Source organism: Vombatus ursinus, unplaced genomic scaffold, assembly GCF_900497805.2.
Source record: "Vombatus ursinus unplaced genomic scaffold, bare-nosed wombat genome assembly UNPS02014831.1, whole genome shotgun sequence".
NCBI classification, from domain to species: Eukaryota; Metazoa; Chordata; class Mammalia; order Diprotodontia; family Vombatidae; genus Vombatus; species Vombatus ursinus.
In genome coordinates, this window is record NW_020954609.1 from 722,072 (window position 1) to 746,200 (window position 24,129).

Here is a 24,129-nt window from a genome sequence, read left to right on the forward strand (position 1 = left end):
GGTGGCAGCGATAGCAGCAGTCGCAGCGGCAGCGGCGGCAGCAGCAGTGGGATCGTCGGCGAAGCCGGGAAGCGGACACCAGCCGAGCCCTGCCGAGCGGAGCCATGGATGAGGAGTACGATGTGATCGTGCTGGGCACTGGCCTCACGGTGAGTCGGGGATGGGGGTAAGACACTGGAATCTTGGAAGCAGGACTGGGACGCGGCGCCGCAGCTGAAGAGGAGCTCCGATGGGAATGCAGCACCCCGCCCCCGCTCCCCCTCAAGCTCAACGGCCCCTCCTTTCTTCCCTCCAAAAAAGAGAGCCTTCTCCTCTCCCCCTCCCCCACCCAAAGCCTAGGTTCCCTTTCCCCCGGGCCCAAAGGCTGACCTCCCCCCAAAAGAAAATTAGACTCTTTCTCTCCCCACCACAAGGCCAGCCCCCCGAAAGTGTAGCCTCCTCTCCCCACCCTTTCAACCCATCCCCATCATGACCTTTCTTCCCCTATGTGTGCAGCCTCAGTGTCCTGTGATTCCTGTATGCCTTCGTTTCATTCTTTCTCTCTCGAGTTTTTCCCTTCTATATCCCCCAAATCAGGGCTACCTTATTTCACGCCAACCCTGAGGTTTACAGATAGTCCCTTCCTCAGCCCTCTCCCCTCCCCCCATTTTCTTGGAGTGTTTGCCTCAGCCCTACCCACAGAACCACAGAGTATCTTATGTACCCCATCACCACAACTCTGTTCCCCAAGATGATAAGGATATCAAACCCTCTGGCAGTAGAGGTTGGAGGCTTCTACCCTCAAGTATCCTACCACAGAGTAGGGGACAGAAATAATCCTACCCACTTTCCCTTCCTCTGGGTTGGGGTATGAGACAGGACAGGCCTGGTGTGTTCGTTACCGCTGTAATGGTTAAATGCTGTACGTAGGTTCAGACCATCAGACATGTAATAGCTGTGTGGCCCCAGTTAGTCATTTTACTCTCTATTCAATTCATTAGTTTCCTCTTCTGTAAAATTAGTACCTCCCAGCTCTAGAGCTAGTCACCTACAAGATGGTGGCCTGAGGGCATGGGCAGGGTTGCATTGCCCCTACCACATAAATATTCACTGATCTTGTGGGAGAATACCTGGGAGTGTGAGAAATAGGGTTCTTCCTGTGCCTCAAGACTAGGAAAAGTAGGCCCAGGGTAGGGCCCTTGTAATATGGTCTTTCTCTGCTTCCAATGGCACCTGTGAGCTGTGTAGCTGTGTTTGTCGACATTCTTATTGCTTCCTGGAATGGGATGTCAGGGTCAGGAAAAGGGGGAGTTGTTTCTCCACTGCTTGCCTTCACCTTGGAGCCCAAATGGCTTTCCCCTAAAAGCTGCGCCATGAAGAGATTAAGGGAGGGATGGAAACCTACCTCTCCAACCTTTTGTGTGTCTGGTCGGGGGGGAAGGGGAGGGGCTCTCTTCTGCCCCTCCCCCGCTTCGGTCTTAAGGTAAAGGAATAGAGTGCTGAGATTTCCGTGCTGGTCTTGGGAGAAGGTAAATTCACATTCTTTTTCCCCTTTCCTTGCTGGTCTCTCCCTCCAGGAATGTATTCTCTCTGGTATCATGTCTGTGAATGGGAAGAAGGTGTTGCACATGGATCGGAATCCTTACTATGGGGGTGAAAGTTCCTCTATCACACCCCTGGAAGAGGTGAGGTGACCTGCTCCATTTTTCCCAGACTCCATTGTCCTTTATAGTCTGACTTCTATGGCCTGATCAGCTCTACAAAGTCTCAATGGGAGGGTTTTGGAGGTGAGGCTGACATGGAATGAATCCTCCCTTTTCCTCTTCTTTGTCTCTCTCTGCTTGTAGTTGTTCAAACGGTTCGACCTGCCTGAAGGGCCTCCCGAAAGCTTGGGAAGGGGCCGAGACTGGAATGTTGACTTGATCCCCAAATTCCTCATGGCCAATGGTGAGTGGCAGGATATAGCTGGTGGTAGGTGATGTAGGTAGGACAAGGTGGGTGAATTTGGGGAAAGGGCTCAAGGGCAAACAAGTGAATGGGAAAGGGCCATACACATGGAAATGTCTCTCTTCCTCTCCCCATACTGTCACAGGCCAGTTGGTGAAGATGTTGCTGTACACAGAAGTGACTCGTTACCTAGACTTTAAAGTGGTGGAAGGCAGCTTTGTCTACAAGGGGGGCAAGATCTACAAGGTGCCATCTACTGAGACTGAGGCCTTGGCCTCCAGTGAGTGTCTCTAGTGTTTTTCATCCCAGTTATCAGGGGAGACCCTGTCATACCCCTGAGAGCTCTAAGGTTGACTGGTTTCATGATACAGATGGGAAAAGTGACTTGTCCAGGATACTGGGGAAAAGCCTGGGGTATATATTAGGGAGTCATAGGTGGAGTAGGCAGAGCTTACCCATTGACAGAACTCAGGTTTAGATGTGGATGCTTTCCAGAGGGGTTAAGCAAGCAATATCAGAAGCACAAAATGTATGCAAAATACATACAAGGAAATTTAGGGAGAAAGGCTGGCCACTAATTCGGGGGAGCATCAGGAAAGGTTTCATGCATGTGTAAAGGCACAGGGATAGAAGATATGGCAGTGAGGAGACCAGTTTGGAGTTCTCAGCATTGTTAGTTGATTGATAAGGTAAGCTGGGGCTAGGCCAAGTAGGACTTGAAAGCCAAACTTATTCTAGAGGTAATGGGCAGCCATTGCAGTTTGAGTAGGGGAATAACATGGTCAGATCTTGCTTAATTAAGATCATTTTGGCTGAGAAACTGATTAGGAGGCGATGAGGTGATATGGGCCTGTACATGAGAGATGTTGTAGAGCTAGAAACAGCAAGATTAGGCAGGTGATTGGTTTTGTGGGGTGATGGGGAGTGAAGAGTTGGGAATAATAGTGTCTTTGAAGACTGGAAGGATAGTGATGCCCTCGACAGAAACAGAAATGACAAAGTAATTTCTGAGAGGGGGACACAAGTCTAAATGTGAAAGGTAATTTGTTAACATTGGGATGAAGGTTCCAGAGGTTCTGATGAAAGGGTAGGGTAAGGGTTAGGGTTAGAGTTGATTTGATTATCAATACAGGTCCCTAACCCTGCATATAAGGGTCAAGGCAGGAACTCAGAGTTCTGAGAGCCAGTTTGTCATAGAAATTCGAGGTGTGTTTAAGGTACCCTCTAATCCTCAGCCAGGTCAGCTGTGCCCAACATTAGGGCTCACTCCAGTGTTGAGCAGACTATCTCCCATGGTAGTAGGGAAGGGTAGAATTTATAAATTAGGAAATTAAGGCCTGGAAATCACATAGTGACTAGCAGAACAAGACTAGACCTGGAGTCTCCTGCTTTCTAGTAGTGTTCTTTTTATCTCTAGTTCTTTCATAGTTTCTGCCCCCTTCTCACTGTGGTGGAAGGGGGGGGTGGGTTGGTAAAGAAACTTCTTTCTCCCTTAGACCTGATGGGCATGTTCGAGAAACGCCGATTTAGAAAGTTCCTGGTGTTTGTGGCAAACTTTGACGAGAATGACCCCAAGAGCTTTGAGGGTGTTGATCCTCAGACCACAACCATGCGAGATGTGTATAAGAAGTTTGACTTGGGCCAAGATGTTATTGACTTCACTGGCCATGCTCTGGCACTCTATCGAACTGATGAGTAAGAAGACATTCCTCCATTTCCCTTCTGGCCCCTTGCTTGACGTTGCACTGTACAAGCTTAAGGGCCCCCTTCTTTAACTGGCCATGTTCTACCACAGTCCCACAATGTTTTTTTTTATTGAACTAACTTCCTCTTTCCCTTCTTTCCTTTTAGCTACTTGGACCAGCCCTGCCTTGAGACTATTAACCGCATCAAACTCTACAGCGAGTCTCTGGCCCGGTATGGGAAGAGCCCATACCTGTACCCTCTCTACGGCCTGGGCGAGCTACCCCAGGGATTTGCAAGGTGAGGGGGGAGGGGAATGCAAGCAGAGGTGGGAGCATAGTAAGTATGTGAAAGAAATTATTCTCCAGTTTTGCTGTTGCTCTTTTTATTGTTAGCATTTTCCAGCTGGGGAAAACTGAGACTTAGCAAGGTTTGGCAGTATAGTGATTACCCAGCCAAGGAGGTTAGCAGCCCTGAGCCTAGGGTGATCTTTAATTGCTACCTCCTGGCTCCGTTCTCAATACCCAGTGCCTTGCTTTAGTACTGCTTTGCAGGCTCTTCACATTCCATGGTTTCCAGTTTGGAATTTTGTTCATATGGATGAGTGAGAGAGAAGTTAACTTAGCCTCACGAAAATACAGCCCTGTTAAAAAAAAAAACCAAACTAAACTAAACAGAATGAGTATTATTGATTTTCCCTGTTAGTTGGGGAAACTGAGCACTAGAGTGGGAATGTGATTAAGCCAAAGTCACACTCTTAGTCTGACAACTCAGTCCTGGGGACAGAGGGGCTCTCACCATTTACTCCCTTCTTACCCCAGATTGAGCGCTATCTATGGTGGGACATACATGCTGAACAAGCCTGTGGATGATATCATCATGGAGAATGGAAAGGTGGTAGGGGTGAAGTCAGAGGGGGAGGTAAGCTACACCATTCTTCTGGAGATCTCTCTTTCCTCCCATTCTTTCCCTTCTCTTCCCTCTCCTGCCCCCTCCCTCATTGCTGTCAAAGGGCCAAAGGTGGTTTTGACAAGTTTGAAATGATGGCTGGTACATTTAGCCTCATTTAGTCTTCAGTCCAAAGCTGGTTCCATTTTTTTTCTCTTGGGATAGCAGGGTTCTAGGTACTTTGGTTTTCATGACAGTACCAGTTCTAGGTTCTGAGTGTTGGGGAGAGATAAGGTAGAGCCACTGTTGGGAGCCTGGGCTTTGAATCCAAGCAGCCAATAAGAATAAGCCAGGATGCCAAGCTACCTATCCACATGGAGTTTCTAATCCTCCAGCTGCAAAAATGTTGAGAGGTGGTTACTGAGACTAGAGAACAGAAGGTGTCTGCCTTCATGTGAATTTCAGTCCAAGGTGAAGATCCCTACCTACTGGTGGAGACCTAGCTCAGCAGGTCAGGGTGCTGCTGTCCCCCTCTCCCACAGGTGGCCCGTTGCAAGCAGCTGATCTGTGACCCCAGCTACATCCCTGACCGGGTTCGAAAGGCTGGCCAGGTCATCCGAGTCATCTGTATCCTCAGCCACCCCATCAAGAACACCAACGATGCCAACTCCTGCCAAATCATCATTCCCCAAAATCAAGTCAACAGGAAGTCAGGTGGGCAGTGCTGGTGTAAGTGAGTGAGCATTTGTGGCAGTTTCCTTGTAGCTGGATCACTTGTAGTTTCTTTGTATCTGATTTCTCCCCCCATCATCTGATTTTTCACCTGCCTCATGGGGGAGATACTGTGGCTTACCAGATTCATGGGAGGTAACACACATCCAATAGATAGGGACAATGAACTCTTGGTTATCAATTGAATACAAATAGAGTGGTTGGATTCCAGCACCTGTAACTATGGCTGCCAAGGTTGTTTTCTGGGTTATCCATGACTTAGCCCCTTCTTAGCCAATTTTCTACCCTATCATATCCATATAGAAATTTATATGGAACGGAAGTGTAAAATTAACAGTAGCTATATATAGATGGATAGTGAGAGGTCGATTCTCATTAACTCATTTTTCTTCTCTAAGACATCTACGTGTGCATGATCTCCTATGCCCATAATGTGGCTGCCCAGGGAAAGTATATTGCTATTGTCAGCACCACAGTGGAGACAGCAGAGCCTGAGAAAGAGATTGAGCCAGCGCTGGAGCTGTTGGAGCCTATTGACCAAAAGTGAGAGGCTGGGGTGACTACTGGGAGGCTCCAAGGGGGCCAGATCTCTGTTCTACAAAGTTTTAATCTCCTTTCCCTCTGCCAGGACTTTGTCAGGGTGTGAGGGATCAGAGAAGTAGGATTGGGGTGGGGGAGGATGTGAGGAGTTCTAGGAGGGAATGTATTGGTGGCTGGGGAGTAGAGGGCAACTTGGGTGAACTCTCCCTCCTCTGCTCCTTAGGTTTGTGGCCATCAGTGACTTGTATGAACCAACTGACAATGGACTGGAGAGCCAGGTAACCACCTACCAGTGTTACATGCCACTTGTCCAGGTTGATTTTCCCCCTTAGGGAGGCTGGGATTAGTCCTGATCCAGACCAAAGGCAAAGTGGGAGGGTGTGGTGTGGTGTGGTGTGGTGTGGTGTGGCAGTGATGGGGCTCTTCTTATCTTCTGAGTATGGCTACCTCTAGGTATTCTGTTCCTGTTCTTATGATGCCACCACTCACTTTGAGACAACCTGCAATGACATCAAAGATATTTACAAGCGCATGGCTGGGACAGACTTTGACTTTGAAAACATGAAGCGCAAACAGAATGACGTCTTTGGAGAAGATGAGCAGTGATGGCAGGAAGTAATCCCTTTCCCATTAGGCCCTCACCACCTTCTCCTGCCTCCCTTAGCACTAAGTTTTCTTCTCTCCCTTCCTATTTTTATTTCTACTTTGGGGCTCATGGGGAAGGTTTGGATGGGGCACCTAAGTCAGTGATGTGCCCCTGCCTGCCCTCTTAATTCCTTCCTCTGCACCTTCCTGTTAGGAACCCTTCTCATTCATTCCATTTGTTGACTAAACCCTATCCTAGCAGTGAAAGATTGGCAGCTGGGGTACCTTTCTTCTCCCTGGCCTCTAACCTAGGGAGTCTAGACTTCATGGAGGGTGGGAGTTCTCCCATTTTCTCCATTATTTGTTACCTATCTCCCTCTCCCCTGCCCCCCAACACATACAACATTATCATTTCTGTGCTCTGCTCATCCTTACACAGTCCTTTTTTCCCCTTTCCCAAACTCCTTGCCTCTATGGTGCTTTTTTGGGGGGGGGAGGAAGGGGAGCCTAGAAAACGAAAAATGAAGCAGACATTTCCCTCCCATGTCTCAGGTGTTGACTACCCTGTCTGTCCCTATGCTTCAGTTCTCCCATGAACATGCATATACTTGCTGCTTCTAACAGCCTAATCACTTATCCTTTGTCTTGACTCTGCTGGGATGGAATTCGAGGGGGGTGGGGGTGGGGGGGGTACGGGTATGGGACACAAAGCTGCTGCTGCATTGAATTGTATTAACAGCCCTTTTTCCCTTAATTTATTTTAACTTATTAATATATCTTTCCATAGTGATGCCTCCCCTCCCGTTCCCCTTTCCCTAGGGTGCAGGAGAAGGAAGAAGAAAACTAATTTCATGCCCCCACCCCCACCCCCCTGCCCCGGTACTGTCGATGCTGTATTAATCTTCCCCTTATTTGTGGGAGAGGGAGCCCCTTTCCTAGTCCCTTTCCCCAGTGCAATGGCCACGTGATGGGGGAGCAGACAGACCGGACTTCAGAGAAATTTCTGAGGGAAAGTTTACAAAAGGAGGTGGGGAAAGGGACCAAACCCCTGAAATGGCCTGCTCTCAACCCCTAGCCCTCCCCCCACCCCCCCACGGAAAGTGGGGGGCGGGACCAAATGTCGACAAGTGACTGTGTGTGACTCCCGCTTACTGTGTATCGGACAGGAGAAACAAGTCCCCAATAAAGCCTGTTGAAAAGTCCCTCGGTCTGGCCATTACTGCAGGAGATGGGGCGGGGAGGAGGGGCCTCCGCGCACGCGCTCGCCCACGTTGCGTCACGTGCTCCCCCAAGGCCTCGGGCGGAGCTGAAACTGCGCTGTGGCTGCTGTTTCTCACGTGGTTCTGACGTGGCAGCGCGGCGGTGTTATCACAGACCTGTCGGCCGCAGGCGGTGGAGACCAGATTTCCTCCTCAGCCCCTGTGGTTTAGGGTGCCGCCGTCTGCCACTGCCATGGCTCGGTACAAGGGAGCCGCTAGTGAGGCGGGCCGCGCCATGCATCTCATGAAGAAGCGGGAGAAGCAGCGGGCGCAAATGGAGCAGATGAAGCAGAGGATCACTGAGGTGAGAGGGAAGGGAGGCCTCGGGAAAGGCGCTGGGCAGCGCGGGGCGCCTTTCGAGCATGCGCGCTGGCCGCTGGCGGGAGCCGGGGCGCCGCGGCCTCTGCAGCAGGCTGAGCTTGCGCGCGCGAAGCCCGCGGGCCCTCCTCTACCTGGGGAGGCCCACCCTGTGCATCTGCCGCTTCGCTGCGGCCTTCTCCCGTCTCACCCGGCCGAGGGGCGATACCAAGACCTGGCTGAGCACCCAGCTCGGCTGCCATCTTCGCCTGCTTCCCAAGGGAGAGGACGGAACTTGAGGCTTGTCCAAGCGAGGGCGAGCACTCTCGGGGCCCAGGCTAAAGACGCGTAATGAACCGACCCAAAGCCAAATCCAAAGCAGCCCTCCCTTTTCTGGCGGGACACCTGTTTTGCCTGCAACGGCAATTGCAGAGCACCAACCAAAGTTGGAGCGTTCCATGAGTCTGCACGATCTGAATAACTCCCGCTACTGCGAGTGGAGCCGAACCAAATGAAAGGGTCATTAGGAAGTATGTCACGAAATAAAAAAGAATGCAGTAGAATAGAGATCGTGTTAGCATGTGGTTTTCTAAGTCAGTAGAGGGCCAGCAGGGATCCCCACCTCCACCGGCCCCCAGCCCCTGGGTTTTATTGGAGTTTGACAGCCTTGACGCTAGGCTGCACGTCTTGGCCGCGAGGTGGCAGCACAGAGCCCTGCCCCTGGACGCAGGAGGCTAGAGCTGAGTAACCAGGCAGACATCTAGTAACTACAGTGATGTTGGGCCAGTCGTTAACTTCTGCCTGCCATAGTTTCCTTCTCTGGAATAGCAGCTACTCCCAAGGTGGTTACAAGGTTGTAAACCTTAAAGTGCAGTATAATTGTCAGCTCTTTTTATTATCTATCTCCCTTGGCTCATGGAATTCCTCCTGTGTCCAAGACACCTGGTCCCATAATTCCTCTGCTTGATTGTTTAAGAGCATCTCCATTGGCCCGGGATTTCATCACTGCCATCTCTAGGGCCATATGGTCCCTTCCTCTCCTGATAGCCAGGAGAGGCCTCGCAGATGTTCAGGCTTCTCCTCCAGGGAACTGAAGTCCATGTATCTCTGTGGAAGTAGCCCTTCCCTCTTTGGGGCTGGGCTCTGGCTTTAATTCTCCCTGCATTCCCTTTGTGATGTGGCTCAGGTGTTTAATAGAGAGTCTACTTCCACTGTATTTGGAGATACCCTTAATACCAGAACTAGGAAAACTTTTATACAGTATATATCTACTACATTGTATTGCAACCAAGTCCTCCTCAGTGCTGGCAGTGAGGTCCAAGAACAATGCCTAGGCATAATCTTCCCCCCACCCCCACCCCCCATCTCTCTAGTCCAGTCTATTTCACAAAATTGTTTAAAATATCTACTATGGGCAAAGCCTTGTGCTGGTCTAGGGATATAAGGACAACAAGAAACAATTCCTGCCTTTAAGGAATTTGTGTTGGGGAGTCAGGAAAGTAAAGAGTGAGGCAATCTCCACCCTCAAGGAGCTTACATTCTAATGGGGGAGACTACTCTATAGAACAATTGCAGCCAAGGAGGGTTGTTTTGACTTGGGAATCATAAGCTGATTGGAACACTAGGGGAGGTGAATTATATTCCCTTTCTCATAGCAATGACAATATTGATTTGATTCCAGCTCTCAGAGAAGATGGTGGGAAGAAGGAAGGGTGCAGAGTACCCAGGTTTGGAAGCATTGTACTTGGCAAAAAAAAAAATGGCCAGGATAGACTGTTGAGCCTGACTGATGCTGGCTAGATGTGATGGGCCATGGAAATTGGCATTCACTCTCCTGTCTGTTTAGTGGACGCCCAGAGTGGCTTTCCCAAGTCACTTAAAAGGTTAAGTACTGCCACCATTCCCTGTGGCCATGGCCTCTTTCAAGGCAGGGCTGATAGCTAAGAAATTATCCAGAGGAAGGCAGCCAGGATGGTGAGAGGCCTCAAGCACATGCTGTTGAAAGAACTGAGCCTGTTTAACTTGAAAAAGACTTGGGGACTGTTGGGATGGAATGGATAAGATAGTTGTCTTCAAGTGCAAAGCAAGAGGGATTTCACTTGTACTGGGAGCAATAGGTGTAGTTGTGAAGAGATACATGTAGGCTTGATGTAAGGAACAGCTTCCTATGCATTAGAGCAGGAGCATCAAACTCAAATGAGCGTGGCTGCAGATTGGCTTAGAAAACCACCTCTAACTGGTATTTCTATTCTAGTACATTGTATTTCCCAATTCCACAGCTATTCCTCTGGCTTCAGCATTAAAGTGATCTCAAAGCAAAGGCAGGATAACCACTTGCTGGGGCTGTCATAGAGGGGATTCTTCTGGTCCGGCTTGGATCAGGCGGCCTTAGGCTGCTGCTATCCATTGGTGAAATTTTACAACAGATATTTTTACTTTATTCAGCAAATGTTGAAGCGAACCGACTTATGGGCACTTTGGATCACATATTCCATTTCACGGGGATAAATGACTACATACTTGGTAATATTAGAAGTGAGGTATAAAATTTAAAGAAATAAACATTACATTGTACAATTCCAATTGAAAATGGATTACAGAGAAACATACATTATATATGAATTAATAAAGTGTCAGTTGCTTCTCATTGTATTCTTCTCAAGAGCTCATTCTGAGTACTGCCTAATTCTGTTATATGTTCAGTATACATGTCCCTGCTCCATCTGATCCCATCCCATAAGGCTAGCCTACCTTGGACTGATTTTTAATTTAAATAACACAATGTCATTAGAGGGATCCTATTCTCCTAGGGTCCTCATTTTCAGGTAACCTTCCTAAACCAAAGGCTGACAAACTATCAAATATTTCTCAGTTTTGCCAGCCCCTGGCTATCTGGATCTGGTTTTTTGGGGTTTTTTTGGGTTAGGTAGTGGGGTTAAGTGACTTGCCCAGGGTCATACAGTTAGTGAGGGTTATGTTCTGAGGTCAGATTTGAACTCAGGTTCTCCTGACTCCAAGGCTGGAGCTCTATCCACTGCGCCACCTAACTGCCCCCCCCCCCCCCAGATTGTTTGGAATACAGAGAATCTATTTTCAAAGGGTATGATAATAATGATAGTGATGGTACAATTCTTATTGTCTAATTCTTTTCTTAAGGCCTCTCCCAATCCTGGAATTGTTGAATTTACCCAAATCTCAGTGTTTCCTGGCACTTTGATAGCTTAAACAAGTCTGTTTGAAGTAGCTTTGTACCATCAGGTAATAGCCCCACTCAGTTGAGGGCCACAGTGGTAGAAGGCTTGTGTAGGAGTGTTTCATTTGGTGCCCCACATTAACAACAGTTCTAGTCTCCAAAACCAAATCTCCTGGCCCCATTCAATGGGGCAGGTTCCTTATTACCTTTTTTGTAAATTAAAATAGTCAGAGGTGACTGCCACTACTTTGGGACATAACTGTGTTTGTGTGATATATTAAAAACAATGATGAAAATATGCCCCTAAGTCAGGGGTGAAGCAAGGATGCCCATTATCACCACTATTATTCATTATTGTACTAGAAATGTTAGCTTTAGCAATAAGAGAAGAAAAAGAAACTGAAGGAATTAGAATAGGCAATAGGAAACAAAACTATCCCTCTTTGCAGATGACATGATGGTATACTTAGAGAATCCCAGAGAATCAACTAAAAAAGTAGTTGAAAAAATTAACAACTTCAGCAAAGTTGCAAGATATAAAATAAGCCCACATAAATCATTAGAATTTCTATATTACCAACAAAGTCCAGCAGCGAGAGATAAATTCCATTTAAAATAACTATAGACAATATAAATTACTTGGGAGTCTACCTGCTGAGACAAACCTAGGAACTATATGAACATAATTATAAAACACAAATAAAGTCAGCTCTAAATAATTGGGAAAATAGTAATTGCTCATGAGTAAGCTGAGCCAATATGATAAAAATGACAGTTCTGCCTAAATTAATCTATTCAATGACATACCAATCAAACTACCAAAAAATTATTTTATAAAGCTAGAAAAAATAACACAATTCATCTGGAAGGAAAAAGGTCAAGAATATCAGTGGGAAACAAAATGTGAAGGAAGGCGGCCTAGTCATACCAGATCTCAAATTGTATTACAAAGCAACAATCATCAAAACAATCTGGTGCTGGTCAAGAAATTGAGTGGTGTATCAGTGGAATAGATAGGTGCATAATATATAGTAGTGGATGACTTTGGGGACAAGAACTCACTATTTGACAAAAACTTGGGAAAACTGGAAAGCATTATGGTAGAAACTCGGTATAGACCAGTATCTTATATTACATATCAAGATAAGGTCAAAATGGGTACATGATTTAGACGTAAAGGGTGGTACCATAAACAAATTAGGGGAGCATGGAATAGTTTACTTGTCAGACCTGTGGCTAAGGGAAGAATTTATGACCAAACGAGATAGAGAGGATTACAGGATGTAAAATGAATAATTTTGTTTACATTAAATTAAAATATTTTTGCACAAGCAAAACCAATTAAGCAAAAATTAGAAGGAAAGCAGAAATCTGGGGGAAGGGGAAAGTTTTACAGCAAGTTTCTGATAAAGGCCTTTTTTCTCAAATAAATAGAGAACTGAGTCAAATTCATAAGAATAAGTCATTCCCGAATTGATAATGGTCAAAGGATATGAACAGGCAGTTTTCAGTGGAAGAAATCAAAGCTATAGGCATATAAAAAAAATGCTGTAAATCACTATTAATTAGAGAAAAACACATTAAACATCTCTGAGGTACCACCACACACCTATCAGATTGGCTAATAGGAAAATGGCAAATGTTGGAGGGGATATAGGAAAATTGGGACACTAATGCATTGTACTGGTCCAACCATTCTGGAGAATGATTTGGAATTATGCCCAAAGAACTATCAAACTGTACATATCCTTTGAAGCAGCAATACCACTACTAGGTCTGTATTCCAAAGAGATTAAAAAAAAGGGAGAAGGACCTATTTGTACAAAAATATTTATAGCAGCTTTTTTTGTGGTAGCAAAGAATTGGAAACTGAGGGGATGTCCATCAATTGGGGGAATGGCTGAACAAGTTGTGGTATATGATTGTGATGGAATACTATTGTTCTTTAAGAAGTGATTGATGAGCAGGATGCTTTCAGAAAATCCTGGAAAGACTTAAATGAACTGATGCAAAGTGAAGTGAGCAAAACCAGAACATTGTACACAGTAACAATATTGTACAATGTCAACTGTGAGTGACTTAGCTATTCTGTCAGCAATACAGTGATCCAAAACAATTCCAAAGGATTTATAATGAAAAATGCTCTCCACCTCCAGAGAAATAATTGATGAAGTTTGAATGCAGATTGAAGCATACTTTTTTTTTTTACTTTATTTTTCTTGGGTTGTTTTTTTTTACTCTGTGTTTTCTTTTACATTACTAATATTGAAATGTGTTTTGCATGACTGCACACGTATAAGCTATATCAAATTGCTTACCCTCTCTGTAGGGGATGGAGGAAGGAAGACAATTTGGAACTCAATTTAAAAAAAAAAAGTTAAAATTTGCTTTTACATGTAATTGGAAAAAAATAAAATATTTTTTAAAAAAAAGATTTCTTTAAAAAAAATCTGCCCCTTTGGATGGTTCTTTTTTTTTTTTTGATACAATATCCCCCTCCTTCTTTAAAAAAAAATATTTTTTTATTTTTAAGCATTCTTTTTTTTTTTTAAATTTCAAGTTCCAAATTCTCTCTCTCCCTCCAGCCCCTTCCCTACCCCTTGAGAAAGCAAGCACAGTGATATTGATTACACTTGTGAAATCCTGCAAAACATATTTCCATATTAGTCATGTTGCAAAAAAATAAAAATAAAAAATAAAGTAGAAAAAATTATACTTCAGTCTGCACTCAGAGTTCATCAGTTGTCTCTCTGGAGGTAGATAGCCATTTTTTTTTTTTTTATTATGAGTCCTTTGGAATTGTCTTAGATCATTGTATTGATCAGAGTAGCTAATTCATTCACAGTTGATCGTTCTACAGTATTGCTGTTACTGTATAAATTGTTCTCCTGGTTCTGCTCACTTCACTGTATCAGTTCATGTAAATCTTCCCAGGCTTTTCTGAAAGCATCTTGCTCATCATTTCTTAGAGCACAAAAGTATTCCATCACAATCATATACCACAACCTGTTCAGCCATTCTCCATTTGATGGGCAATTTCCAACTCTACAAAAAGAGCTGCTATAAATATTTTGTACATATAGGTCTTTTTCCTTTGATCTCTTTGGGGTACAAACCTAGTAGTGGTATTTCTGGGTCAAAGGGTGTTATGCAGAGTTTGATAGCCCTTGGGACAAAGTTCCAAATTGCTCATCATTTCTTATAGCACAATAATATTCCATTACATTACATTACAACTTGTTCAGCCATTCCCCAATTTCTGGGTATCCCTTCAATTTCCAATTTTTTGCCACCACAGAAAGAGCTGCTATAAATGTTTTTGTACATGTGGTCCTTTTCCCTTTTTTTGTGATCTCTTTGGCATACAGACCTAGAAGTGGTATTGCTGGGTCAAAGGGTATGCACAATTTTGTTGCCCTTTGGGCATAGTTCCAAATTGCTCTCCAAAATGGTTAGATCAGTTCACAACTCCACCAACAATATATTAGTGTTCCAATTTTCCCACATCTTCTTTACATTTATCTTTTTTTTTTTTTTTTTTTTTTTGGTGAGGCAATCGGGTTTAATTGGCTTGCCCAGGATCACACAGCTAGTGAGTGTTATGTGTCTGAAGCTGGATTTGAACTGAGGTCCTCCTAACTCCAGGGCCAGTGCTCTATTCACTCCACCACCTAGCTGCCCCAGCATTTATTATTTTCCTTTTTGTCATGTTAGCCAATCTGACAGGTGTGATGTCATACCTCAGAGTTACCACTAATCAATAGTGATTTAGAGCATTTTTTCCTATGACTAGAGATAGCTTTAATTTCTTCCTCTGAAAAGTGCCTGTTCATATCCTCTGACCATTTATCAGTTGGAGAATGACTCGTATTATAAATTTGACTCAGTTCTCTATATATTTTAGAAATTAGACCTTTATCAGAGACACTGGTTTGTAAAAATTATTTCCCAGCTTTCTGCTTCTCTTCTAATCTTGGTTGTGTTGGCTTTGTGCAAAAACTTTTCAATTTAATGTAATCAAAGTCATCCATTTTGCATTTCATAGTGTTCTCTATCTCTTATTTGATCATACATTCTTCCCTTCTCCATAGATCTGACAGGTAAACTATTCCTTGCTCTCCTAGTTTGCTTATAGTATCAGCCTTTACATCCAAATCATGTACCCAATTTGGCTTTATCTTGGTATAGGGTATAAGATGTTGATCTGTGCCTAGTTTCTACCATACTATTTTTTCAGTTTTCCCAGCAGTTTTTGTTAGATAGTGAGTTCTTATCCCAGAAGCTGGAGTCTTTGGATTTATCAAATAGTAGATTGCTATAGTCATTGACTGTTGTGTCTTGCATACCTAACCTATTCTACTGATTCACCACTTTATTTCTTAGACAGTACCAAGTAGTTTTGATGATTGCTTCTTTATAAAACAATTTAAGGTTTGGTACAGCTAGGCTACCTTCCTTTGCATTTCTTTTCATTAATTAGAGGGCTGTATTCTTAGAGCATTTTAATTGATCCCTTATTGAGACTGGAGTAAATGGGGCACAAGATGGGTTCCCCTGAGTCAGCAGGAGTATCTTGATTCAGTATTAAAAGTATTCCTGATTGTAGGAAGGGTGGCACTGGGTCCAGATACTTTAAAAATATTCATGCTGTGTTGTTTTCCACTTGATGTGTCTAGTCAACTGTACATTTCATGTCAGTTTCTATTAAGATTCATTAATACTGAAAATTGTGTTCAACATTTAATTTATCTCTGCTTATCAGCAAGATTAACAGGAAAAATGAACCCATGAAATCGAGTTTTACCAGTATGGTCACTCCTTCCAATGACACAGATCATAGGCCCTCATCTAATAGATAATGTTTGTGGGATATGAAGAACTCAATCACCCCATGGCCAAGTCTCTCTCACATCACAGACAGACATTGGTGCACACAAACAGACCCTTCCTACCTTAATAATCCTAATGGACAAAGCTCTTTACATGAATTTGCTCATTCAAACACATTCAAACACAACAATCTAGTGAGGCCCAGGGACTCCAGGCATCATTATTGGTATCTTACACATTAGAAAACTGAGGCTTAGGGAGCTGTGCTCTTAGTCTGTGCTCACATAGCTAGTAAGTATGCAAAGCAAGATTCGAAGCCTAGTCTTCCCAATTCCAAGTCCAGCACTCTGTCAGTGTACTACACTGCTACCTCTCTGGAACATATACAGATAAGTAAATATAAGGTAACTTGCAGAAGGAGAAATAAACAACAGGGGGTGGGGGAGATTAGAAAAGGCTTCCCAGTGAAAGTAGAGCTTGGAAGGAAGCTGAAGATTCTAAGAGGCAGGAATGAGAAGAGAGTCTGTTCCAGGTATGTCAAAGGCACAGAGCTGGGATAGGGAGGGAGTTCTAGGAAAAACTAGTTCAGTTTGTTAGGACTGGGAGTGGGGGTGGGGGATGATGGGAAATAAGTTTGGGAAGGGGTTAAGTGATAGACCAAGGAGTTCCTATTTTATTCAAGAGGGAATAGGAAACCACTGGAGATTTTTGAGCATGAAAGTGCACATGATCAGAACTAGGCTTTAGACGTAGTCATTGGGCAGATGTGTGGAAGATGAAGGCAGGGAAAATCGTTAGGAAGCAAGTTCAGTAATCCAGGTGAGAAGCGATCAGTCAGTCAACAAGTGTTTCTTCAGCACCTTCTGTGTTCTATCCAGGCCCTGTGCTCAGTGCTGGAGATACCTAGCCAAAATAAGAATTACATTCTATGGCGGGGGATGAGGGCCTCAAGTCTGGGGGTACTTCCTGGCTCAGGGGGGAGAAGATGGATTTTGCAGGTGTTTTGGAGATAGAATCACCAGAACTAGGCAACTGGACAAGGGCCAGTTGCCTTTGGTCTCTGCCCCACTTTCCTTCTCCCTGACCCCACTTCACTGGAATGTGTGTGTAGAAGGACACACAAGGCATCAGGGATCAAAAGGCCTCAAGAAGTAGCATTTGGTGCTCTGAGGTGGAGATTAGGTGGGCCAGAGGCTCCAGAGTTAGGCTTAGAGTCTTTGCACATCCTACCCTCATCCCTCACAGCAATTTCCAGGAGGAAAGAGGGCTATTGTTCCCTGGGATGGTCTGATGTACATTCTTCTGAGGTAGGAACAAGATAAGTCAGAGGTTAGAATCAGGGGCCAGGGCGGGGGACGCGTAGGAAAGATTTATTGTTACACTGTACCGCAGATAAGGATTCTTAAGGAACCTGCTGTGGTGGGCAGAGCTCCTTAGGGAACTTGCAACCTAACAGGAATGATGATAAAGCTTATATAGGAAAAGTAGTAGATTATGTGCCAAGCATGCTAATTAGGTGATAACATACAACTACATCATTCACTACTGGAAACCTCGGGGAGGGGGGAGAAGAGAGAGTTCCTAAAGGGTATATTTTTAGTCTGTTATGTCTGAAATAGGATAGCTTTGGGAGTTGACATCTATAGCTTGACCTCTGGAACTGTGGGCATCAGTACATGATAGTTTTGTTGATACAAAATAGTCCTGTTCACACAAGGGAAATTCTACAGCGGTCAGCTTGTTCTTGTAACAGGGAGAGATAGTTTGCCTTGCTAGGCCCACTCATGAGTTATTGCCAGAGATAGGGTCCTTGGGCTGGAGGGAAACTGCCAGGGATAGTGTTTCTGAGGCCAGGGAGAAATTGGGGTCCAAGCACAGGCACCCAGGCATCCCATCAAATTTGCAGATAAAGAAACTGAGCTCCCTTGAAGGAAAAGGACTTGTCCAGAGTTCCCAAACATGTCAGTGGCAGAGTTGAAATGAGAACTTCCTTCATTCTCTTGATTCCATTAATTCCTCTACCACCTTCCCAGAGTTCTCTCTGATATTCCTGACTGCCTCTGCTTCCCTCCACCCTTGCAGGAGAACATCACGAAGTCAAACATTGACAAGAAATTCTCAGCTCATTATGACGCAGTAGAGGCTGAGCTCAAGTCCAGCACTGTGGGTGAGTAGGGAATGTGCCCTAACCCCCAAAAGCTTATGCTCCCGTTTGTTCTGTTGCTCTATCTAGCCTGTCATTCCCCATCACCTCAGCCCTGTCCTTACCAGCCTCCCTCATCTTCCAGGTCTTGTAACCCTGAATGACATGAAGGCCAAGCAGGAAGCGCTGGTGAGGGAGCGGGAAAAGCAGCTGGCTAAAAAGGAACAGTCCAAAGAACTTCAGCTGTAGGTGTCCTGGCCCCCCCTCACACAGGCTACTGTGGGTGAGGGAGGGGGAGAGGAAGACATACCTCAGCTGCCCACCAGGGGCAGGATAGGGGGCTTTACCTTAGCACAGGAGGAATGTGCTACCAACAAGCATTAGGGTTGCCCAGAATTCAGAGGAATGGTGAGCTCTCTCTTAAGGGGACAATTTTTCTTCCTTTGGGACAAGTTTATAAAGCTTTAGTTAAATTAATACCCTGGGCCTTGAAAAATTAACTTTTGGCATTCAATCTCTCATATTTATAATATACCTGTTATCCAATCTTTCTCCTTCCCTCTTATGAGTAAATTCTACCTTGAAAGATCAATAGCTCCCAATTCTAGCTCCATATACCCCCACATCATCCTTTATCATAGTTTTGATGCAAAGAGCTGCCCAAGAATTCTCTGCTGGAGCTCTGCAAGAGAAGATTCTATCAGGCCTGAGAGAGGTGGGCAAAGGGACAGGTAACATGGAGGCCACTGGCTGAAGCCTAGCACACACCCCTCTAGAAAGCTAGAGAAACTTCGAGAAAAGGAGCGCAAGAAGGAAGAGAAGCGGAAGATCTCTAGCCTCTCCTTCACCTTGGATGAGGAAGAGGAGCCTGAGGAAGATATGGAGGAGGAAGATGTAGAACGGGAAGGTGAGAGCAGGGGAGATGGGAGGTTGAAACAGGGAGATGCCCAGAGAGGCAGAGCTGAGCAAATCCTTACTGAGAGAGGGAAGAGAAGGAGAAGCAGGCTCTAAAGTCAAAAAGTAAAGTAAATCAAATCAAAACACATATCTGAACTTAGGCCCTGCCCTCTTGGAGCAGTCAGTCTGAGTGGACAGGAGAAATGAACTTTGAGAAATGAGCTAGCATTACAAAAGTTGGAATAATAGTTTAAGATAAAGCAGTGTGATTAACTGCCAAACAAATGGTGTGGGTTGGGTTCTAGCTGGGGTAGTCAAGGGAAGACTTCACAGTTGAAGTGAGATTTGAATTAGATCTTAAAAGACTGCTAGAATTTAGTTAGGCAGAAAAGACAGGGAGGTCTCTCTTGGGGCTGTGAGCAAAAACAGCAAACATGCATAAGATGTGAACCATTTGACCAGACTACAGGAGAGTGCTAGGAAGGTCAAGCTGGAAGGGCATATTGGGGACAGATGGTGGAGGGTCATCATTGTGTGGCTAAGGAGGTTGGGCTGTATCCCATAGGCAATGTAGACATGAACAAGAACAAACATGGTTCCTATCTTCAGAGAGTTAACAGTCTAAATGGAAAAGGTAAGGAAGACATATAAATAGCATGTAGTCTTTGTCAACATGTATTGTGGAACTCGGGTCGTCAAGGATTGTGCTGGAGGGTTGGAGAATCGGGGGTAGAGTGAATCAGATTGGCACCTGGCATTGGTGACATATATCGGTTTGCCTACAGAGATCCCATCGAAGAAGAGAAAATTAGGGAAAAACCCAGATGTAGACACAAGCTTTCTTCCTGACCGTGACCGAGAGGTAAAGACAACCCAGTTATTCCCAAGTTCCCCTTGAGTATATGTATGGAGTGGGCCCAACAGAACGGCTTGTCAAACTTCAGGTTATTGATGATGGGAGAGCCTTGGTATGTTGAGGAAGGAGGAATTGTCACTCAATAGGCCAGACTCCCTTTTTTTCTTTTTAAAGTACATTTTATCAATCACTTCTGTCTTTACACACACACACACACACACACTCTCTCTCTCTCTCTCTCTCTCTCTCTCACACACACACACACACACACTCACTCCCCAAATTAAACCCTTCTTCTTGACAAAAACAAGCAAAAGCAAACATATAGTGACCCCATCTGATAATACACTATTCCCTTTTCCTATTTTCTCCCATAGGAAGAAGAAAATAGACTCCGAGAGGAACTTCGACAGGAATGGGAGGCCAAGCAGGAGAAGATCAAGAGTGAGGCATCAGGACGTCCAGACAAACATTATATACATCCCTGCCTCCGTGGGACTAAGCTTGAGGAGGGTGGGGGATGTAGGGGGTAGGGGTGAGTCAACCCTAGTCTTCATGGAGATCACAACGTGGTAGATATGGCTGGCTGGTCTGAGTTCCCTAAAAGAACCCCGAGGACTTTGCCCACATGGGGAAGTTGCCTTTCTCCAGTCCTGATTGAGAGAGGTTAGAAACATCTAGGCCTAGATATTTCAAGGTACTTCTAAGTCTGGAACTAAGGAAAAAATTTTGCCACTTCTAGGTGAGGAAATTGAAATCACGTTTAGTTACTGGGATGGCTCTGGGCACCGAAGGACCGTAAAGGTAGGAAATGATGCTATCTGGGAGAACTGAGGGTGAGGTCAGATTTAATCCTATCTTAGCTGTCCCATTCCTCAGGCAAGGCCCAGGTTTTAGACTGATTGCTTAGTGGTCAGCAAGGAGCAGGGGGAGGGTTATGAAAGCCATTCTGGACTACAAAAGACCATAACTGTCTGTCAGTGGCTGCCCTGCAGGATGCCCAGGGTGCAGGTGCAACCCTTGCCTGGGCTGCTAGCTAGGGAAAGGGCGGAAGGGGGAATCCTTTCTTGCTCCTTTGCTCCCTCACTCTCTGAGACAAGATCTGACTTCCTGCATCCCTTTCCTCATCCTTCTGATCAAGGCCTGTCAGGGCACCTGAGGGCCTGAGTGAAGATCTCCAGCCCACTGGAAAGTTAACCCTCATTGTCTTATCCCTTTCTCCCTCCCCAATTGTTTTGACTCCTGGGGCTTCCATGCTGTCTCCAGTAGATGAAGAAGGGGAACACGATGCAACAGTTCCTGCAGAAGACCCTGGAGATCCTGCGGAAAGACTTCAGTGAGCTGAGGTCTCTTGGGCCCTGGGCCAGAAAAAGGTGCCTCTAGTTGTGTCTCCCCACCTGCTGAGTGATGCTAATGCATTTCTGGGAGAGAACTGGAGCCCAGCTATCCTTCCTCTCCTGGGTAATATGCATTTTAACAGGGACCTTCTAGGACCAGTGCCCCTGCCTTGCCTTTGTTGTCTAACCCAAAGACATGCCTAGCTTTTGGCATATCCAGCCAGGTAGGCTAGGAGACTAGTACTCTGAAAGACTGGTGGGGAATTGATTTGGGAGCATGGTAGTACTGCCTCCACCTTCCAGCTAGCCTGCTGTCTGACTTCTCTAACCTGGGGGGATAGGAGGCTGGGGAAGGCTTCACATGTTTCTGACTATCTTCTTCTACCTCACTCCCAGGTCAGCAGGAGTGGAGCAGCTCATGTACATCAAGGAGGATTTGATTATACCTCATGTGAGTGCCTCCTTTTGGCTCCAAGGGATTCTGGGCAAAAGATGGGAGATAGCCCGAGGTGGAGTGGAGGAGTAGCAGGAGCCACTGGGGGAGCCATGTGGGCCAGGGAAACCCAACGATGACAACATAGCCGCTCTGGAACAGGGGACAGTTGCTAGAACAGTCCGTTGCTTGCTTCTTTGATAACATTTCCCTTTCTCATGCTGTTTGGCCTAAATGTATGTTAAAATAACACCTCACCTTAGTCTCGCCCAGGCCTGTACAGTCTGCAGCCCACCAAAAGATTTCCGGCAGCCCACAAAAAATCTGGAAAGCCTTTTTCCTTGCCACAAGTAGCCCTCGGGCTGCAGGTTGTGCAGGCCTGGTCTAGCCCTTTATGGTTGACAGTGCACATTCATGAACTTTCTCTCTATTCAGTAAAATATCATTGGATCCTTACAGTCAAGGTAGGAATTCTTTGCACTTTACGGATTAGAAACAGAAAGCTTGTGATTTATCCAAGGTCTTATAGCTAGTTAAGTAGCAGAACCAGGACGGGGATCCAGGTCTCAGCCAGTCAGTAAACATTGATTGAGCCCCTGCTGTTTGCCAGGCACTGTGCAAGGGCTGGGCATAGAAAAGAAGCTAAAGACAGTCCCTGCCCTCATGGAGTTTTCCAAAGCTAGTCCAGTACCATATGGCCCCTTAACAGATCTCCCTTCCTTGAGAACATGCCAGGGGATGGTGGGTAGGGAATGCTGACTGGGCTTAGCAGGAGACTGGTTCGTATATGTGAGGAGGAACTACCTACAGCTCTGTCCTGCCGACCCTGCTTGCCACCCCCACCTCCACCAGATGGTTCAGTGACCCCTTGCTCCCTTCTTGTTGGCTTCCAGCATCACAGCTTCTATGACTTCATCGTCACCAAAGCCAGAGGGAAGAGTGGTGAGTGAGCCCATGGAGGTGGCATCTCTAGTTCCTTTGGGTTCTCTGAGCCCCATGGCTGCTGAGGGCGGGGGCTCAGTTTGACTTCTGCCGCTGGGTACTGGCCAAAGGAAACGAATTCCCCTCCCAACCCTGCTTTGAGGCCTGTGCCTTACAGGCAAGGGAAGAGCCTGACTTCAGCTGCTGTTTCCCACCAGGCCCACTCTTTAACTTTGATGTCCATGATGATGTTCGGCTGCTCAGTGATGCCACAATAGAGAAGGATGAGGTGGGTGGGCAGTGCCAGGGAAGAGCTTTGGGGGCTGATGGGTAGCTAGGACTTGGGAGGAGGGTGTCTCCTTGAAAGCTATGGATGAAGCATCTAGAGGGTGGGGCTTAAGTGGGGAGTTGGGGAATCAGAATGAGATGTCAATGGCACCTTTTCCTCTCAGTCACATGCAGGAAAGGTGGTGCTAAGGAGTTGGTATGAAAAGAACAAGCATATTTTCCCAGCCAGCCGCTGGGAGCCCTATGACCCAGAGAAAAAGTGGGACAAGTACACGGTGAGGGGCTAGAAGTTTCGAGCAAGGATGGAAAGGTGGGGGGAGATTTGTGCCTTCTGAGGGCAAGTGGGAGCTGCTAAGCAATGCCCTGTCTCTTAGGCTGGCATTGCCACCCTGAAGGGCAATTTGGGGGCTTGGAGGAGGTATTGGGCAAGACCCAGGTGGCAGCTACTAGGCACAAGACCCTTTCAACCCCAACCACAGCCATTTCTAGCCCTCCTGGTGGCTTATCCCATCTCTGGACATATGCCTATACATTGCTCCCCACCCCCAGCCTACACTCATCCTCCACAGCCCCATAAGAAAACAAGGTGCAATTTTGAGGTCTGAATTATATTAATGATTTGTTTTTTCTCTTCCCCCACCCCATTCTTTAACTTGCCTCATTCTTTCTCTACCTGTCTGTTTCTCCCATCCCTCTGTTTCACCACCCTCCTGCCTAAACCTAACAAAGATCCGATGAGCACCTGTAAGAGACAGCATGTGATCTTTTTCACCTCACCTCTCCTCCATTCCTACCCACCCACTCTTTCTCATTTGTTAAGCCTGACAGAGAAAATTAGTAGCTGCCTCCAGACATCCTTCCTTTCCCCCTCACTCCTTCCCTCCCCTCTTGTGGGGCTTCACCCTTCCCACTGGTTTTCTAGATGTATCTGGGTCCCCTAGGTCCACACATCCAACTGGGAATCAGATTCTGGGACTGGCACAGACTGGGTGGGGCTGTGGCAGAATTGGTCCCTGGATTTCTACTTCCTAATTTGACTGTTATTTACATGTTTCTTATTTTAGAATAAATAAACTTTTGTGTGAGAACTGGAACCCCTATATTCTGAGCCCTGGGCTGAGTAAAGTTGGGGGAAAGAGAGGGCACAAATGCTCTTTCTAGTTAAAAAAAAATGCACATTTTCATACTAGTCATTTCTGAATATAGCTCATTCCTCTGCTCCTACCCCACTGGGTCTTGCCATTGATTTCTTCCTTGTAACAGATTCATTCAGTCAAACATTTATTAAGCCCCTACTATGTGGCAGGCACTGAGCTAAGTA

At 45.8% G+C, this 24,129-nt stretch overlaps 2 protein-coding genes across 6 annotated transcripts; both read left to right on the forward strand.

Annotated features, from left to right (window-relative positions):
- On the forward strand, positions 1-7,556 carry GDI1 (GDP dissociation inhibitor 1). Its single transcript, XM_027838974.1, has 11 exons — positions 1-149; positions 1,557-1,664; positions 1,827-1,926; positions 2,072-2,206; positions 3,423-3,621; positions 3,778-3,909; positions 4,431-4,530; positions 5,040-5,211; positions 5,628-5,772; positions 5,993-6,047; positions 6,223-7,556. The coding sequence occupies exons 1-11, from the start codon at positions 105-107 to the stop codon at positions 6,373-6,375; spliced, it is 1,344 nt and encodes a 447-aa protein (XP_027694775.1). The 5' UTR covers positions 1-104; the 3' UTR covers positions 6,376-7,556.
- A 158-nt stretch (positions 7,557-7,714) lies between these two features.
- On the forward strand, positions 7,715-23,902 carry FAM50A (family with sequence similarity 50 member A). 5 transcript variants are annotated; one of them, XM_027838976.1, is made up of 14 exons: positions 7,715-7,917; positions 18,016-18,100; positions 18,222-18,321; positions 18,853-18,983; positions 19,539-19,607; positions 19,759-19,835; positions 20,207-20,273; positions 20,572-20,633; positions 21,099-21,202; positions 21,563-21,617; positions 22,493-22,541; positions 22,739-22,809; positions 22,973-23,083; positions 23,538-23,902. In XM_027838976.1, exons 1-14 carry the CDS (start codon positions 7,807-7,809, stop codon positions 23,544-23,546), a joined length of 1,101 nt encoding a protein of 366 aa, XP_027694777.1. In that variant the 5' UTR covers positions 7,715-7,806; the 3' UTR covers positions 23,547-23,902. The 5 variants fall into 5 exon arrangements, with proteins under 5 accessions (XP_027694777.1, XP_027694776.1, XP_027694778.1 ...); XM_027838975.1 differs by having other exon boundaries at positions 22,973-23,902; XM_027838977.1 differs by having other exon boundaries at positions 21,099-21,175; positions 22,973-23,902.
- The last annotated feature ends 227 nt before the right edge of the window (positions 23,903-24,129 follow it).